The following is a 4,135-nucleotide window of genomic DNA, read 5'->3' as shown; positions in this document are numbered from 1 at the left end:
AAAAGGGACCAACGACAACAGTAATGCTGCTTGCATACGTCACACCGTGGCGTTAAAAGCCAACACCCAATTGCATTATTATTATTATTATTATTATTTTCTAACCTACAACCCTAATTGGAAAAGCAGGATGCTATAAGCCCAGGGGTCCCAACAGGGAAAATAGCTCAGTAAGGAAAGGAAAGAAGGAAAAAGTAAATATTTTAAGAACAGCACCAACACTAAAATAAATACTTCTTATGTAAACTTTTGAAATTAAAAAAAAAAAAAACAAGAGGAAGCTCGAATGTACCCTCAAGCAAGAGAACTCTAACCTAAGACAGTGGAAGACCATGTTACAGAGGCTATGGCACTACCCAAGACTAGAGAACAACGGATTGATTTTGGAGTGTCCTTCTCCTAGAAGACCTGCTTACCATAGCTAAAGAGTCTCTCCTACCCTTACCAAGAGGAAAGTAGCCACTTAATAATTACAGTGCAGCAGTTAACCACTTGGGTGCAGAAGAATTGTTTGGTAATCTTAGTGTTGTCAGGTGTATGAGGACAGAATAAAATCTGTAAAGAATAGGCCAGACTATTCGGTGTATGTGCAGGTAAAAGGAAAGTGCACCGTAACCAGAGAGAAGGATCCAATGTAGTACTGTCTGGCTAGTCAAAGGACCCCAAAACTCTCTAGCAGTAGTATGTCAACACAATTTTACCATGATAATGAAAGTTAGTTTAAATAAAATCATATCATAACAACTTTGCACAATCGAATTTTAAATGGTCATAATTAAGAAATATATCTGCAAAACACCAAAGACAATAAAAGGTCTTTGGCAATTCACTATCAAAGCAGGTGTCTGACTGTCTGTAGCCTATAACTAAATATTTTTTTAAGTAACAATAAAATAAAATGGTAAACAAATAGAGCCATAAAAAAGGAATGCGATGCAATTTTTTTCATATATATATTTTTAATATTTCATTTATAGAAAAAAAAAAACGTCTTGTGACAATAACATTGCCTTAGACTTTGTTGCTTTTCAGTCTAATAGCATAACACAAATAAATTAAGATCTTACCCTTAACATCACATTGACACCGTTAAACAAATTATACACAAACATCCATACTTTAGCACTTAAAGTAGCTAAATTTTCTCAAGTGTCTGATAATAGTTCCTTAATACTAATTTCTTAACTCAGTGTTTTTAATCATTTTTCTTGTGGGAATAAATCTCCCTCACCATTGTCAATAAAGTTGTTATTTATCTCACCAAGCGTTTCATTGATGGTAAGTGCCACCCCACTAGAACTCATAACCAATGGTACCGGGCCTTGTCTCTCACCGATTCCAGCATTGGCCACGTAATTAGCGTTTTCCATAGCCTCCTTAAGCAACTTTTTCAGGCTGTCCCTGTCCTGGCGAGGAATTTTCGCCATCAGCGCTGCATCCGGGGCCTCGTCACCTGGCCTTGCATATGCTATGTGCTCCTCTAAGGAATAGCCATAGAGGTCGAAGTCCAGCTTGTACTTCTGGTACAATTGAAGCACTTGTGCCAGTGTCAGTTCAGAGAAATACTGGCGTCGAATGTTTGGAGTTAACGTGTACTGTACATAATCCGTCGTATTCAATGAGCCCAAGCCTGCTTTCTTCCACGCCCACTGCACGTCATGCCAAAGGGTTTCAAAATGGGTGATGATATTATAAGGTATGTGGCAAGGGGTGCAGTGACGTGTTGCAGGTTGCCAGGCCTCTTCCATTTGGCCCATGTCTCTTCCCAAAAGAAACCTGACGAATTCTTCGAATGTCGGGGCTTTCCCGTGACCAGGAGCCAGGCGATAACTGCGAACAATGCGACGGCCATAATGAAGGTAACCATGGGGATTCCTTTCAGGATCTTCCAATAAATACCGGTAGGATGCAAGAAGTCGGTCTAGTGGGTGACGAGCCATCAGTATCGTGACACTTTTAGCCAGAACTGAAGGGTACTTCTCCCAGGAACTCAAGTAGAGGAAATTGTGTCTGGCAATTGCAGACGGGGGTTCTTGCAAACGCATCAGTTGATGATCATCATATTTTCCTAGAAGCTGCAGGAGACGACGCGAAAGCCATTGTATTCCAGTTCTTGCTATTGGGCAAACTGCTAGGTGGTGCTTTTCAGACACAAGTAATGCTTGGTACAAAGGATTTTTGGGAAAAGTTGACAAAACTGTTTTTTCCTCAAGGGTTATGTTGCTGTCATCGCCCTGTGACCAAAGGCCTAAGTTCCATCTGCAAGAAATTGATAATGATTTTTTAGTTCATATAATATGCTACTCTTATTCAACAGAAATATATATATTTTTTATATATTAGCTATATATTGTAGGTAGATTCATTCATGAGAAGATTATGCGCACTGTGTAGTGCTTCAACATGTAAACAATTTATCTATTTTATAATTCAACGATCGACAGATCGCACGACCAATGTCCTCCACTTGTACCTGATCTAATAAAAACGTACTTCAAGAAAAAAGAATAAAGAGAAACAAGATATAAAGATTTCCAAAGAGAAAAAATGAATAAAATAGTCAGACTGAGAAACTGAGGTCCAGTTTTAATCATGTAAAACATTACTATTAAGTTGAAAAAATATAAATTTTATTATTAAAATTGGCACATCAGTTTAATCATGTTATGTCACTTTTTGGGATCGCAAATACCTTTTACAAGTCGTCTGGAGTAAGTCAAGACGACGCTGCTGCTCTGCTATCATGACATCGTCCTCGAAAGCTGGAATCGGAGTAGTTGTGGTCGTTGTGGTGGTCGAGGAAGTACTCCGTAAGGGCCGATGTCCTTTGCTGAATCCTCCTCCGAATTTCGAGGATCCTCGAGCATTAGATTTCCATGCTGGTACCCCTCCCTGTCCTCCACCTCCACCTCCTCCTCCTCCTCCTCCGCCGCCACCACCGCCACCACCTCCTCCTCCAGTCTGAGGTCGATGTGTTGTAGAAGTGGGGTGAGAGTAACGCCCTATGTGCAATTTTCTTTGGAACTTTAACAAAACACTCTGAAAGAATGACGAGTAGTATTAACTATACCAGTCTTATAATTATATGTAAAAGACGATAAATCATTAAAAAATCCAACTACTCTATGTAGAATAAAGCATTTATATGAAATATAATCGGTATTTATAAATAAGCTTAAATGCATAAACTGCACATACACATATACAGCACACACACACATGCACATATAAATATATATGTATGTGTGTATATATATATATATATATATATATATATATATATATATATATATATATATATATATATATATATATATATATAAATATACATGGTCATGAGTCATAATATGACAATGAAACAAACTCTAATAGGTTGAGTAGATTTGAGAACAAAGCCCTCAGAAGGATATTGGGAGTTAAATGACAGGACAGGATTATAAATGAAACTACCAAAGAGATTACTCAAGTGCCATATGTTGATGAGATCATGATGAGGGGGTAGATGGAGATGGTTTGGGCATGCTCTTCGCACTCCCCAAGAGAGATTAGTTCACCAAACGTTCAGCTGGGCTCCACAAGGCACTAGAAGAGTTGGAAGACCCAGGCCTACATGGCTAAGGACTATGAAGTGCGAAGTAAGAGATGATGAATGGAGAAGTCTTGAATTAAAACTTCAAGATACAGACGACTGGCGAAATCTAACCGAGGCCCTTTGCGTCAGTAGGCGTAGGAGGAGATGATGATGATGATACATACATACATATATATATATATATATATATATATATATATATATATATATATATATATATATATATAGATAGATAGATAGATAGATAGATAGATACAATTCATATGTTCAGATTAATTTCTTGAGAAAATACCTACGTGTGTAACTGATATCATAAACGTTAAGTACGGTTAGTAAAAATCTTGAAATTTCATGGAGAAATAATTTTTTAGGGAAACGGATTCCAATTTTGACAACTTTTAGCTCTAATATAGCAGCAATACATAAGGGTAGTGCCATTAAAAGCGAAAACTTATGCAGACTTGATAGTGGCGATGTGGCGTTCTCTGTATTTCTTTATCAATAAGCGTATCTTTTTAAGTAACGGGTTGGCATGGCTAGAAA

General features: G+C 37.7%; 1 protein-coding gene across 2 annotated transcripts in view; it reads right to left on the bottom strand.

Annotated features, from left to right (window-relative positions):
- Positions 1-977: 977 nt before the first annotated feature.
- Positions 978-4,135, bottom strand: part of LOC137650485 (carbohydrate sulfotransferase 13-like) — a 7,111-nt gene continuing 3,953 nt past the window's right edge. Inside the window, exons 3-4 of one of the 2 annotated variants that reach the window (XM_068383713.1) lie at positions 2,693-3,039; positions 978-2,259 (exon numbers count right to left, since the gene is read on the bottom strand). In XM_068383713.1, the coding sequence (XP_068239814.1) occupies positions 1,200-2,259; positions 2,693-3,039 (1,407 nt within the window). In that variant the 3' untranslated portion in view covers positions 978-1,199. The remainder of the gene's footprint in view (positions 2,260-2,692; positions 3,040-4,135) is intronic. The other variant, XM_068383711.1, reaches the window with a different exon arrangement.

Source organism: Palaemon carinicauda, chromosome 12 (assembly GCF_036898095.1).
Source record: "Palaemon carinicauda isolate YSFRI2023 chromosome 12, ASM3689809v2, whole genome shotgun sequence".
Lineage (NCBI taxonomy): Eukaryota > Metazoa > Arthropoda > Malacostraca > Decapoda > Palaemonidae > Palaemon > Palaemon carinicauda.
The sequence above is the reverse complement of the archived record's forward strand: the minus strand, read 5'-3'. Positions and strand labels throughout refer to the sequence as shown.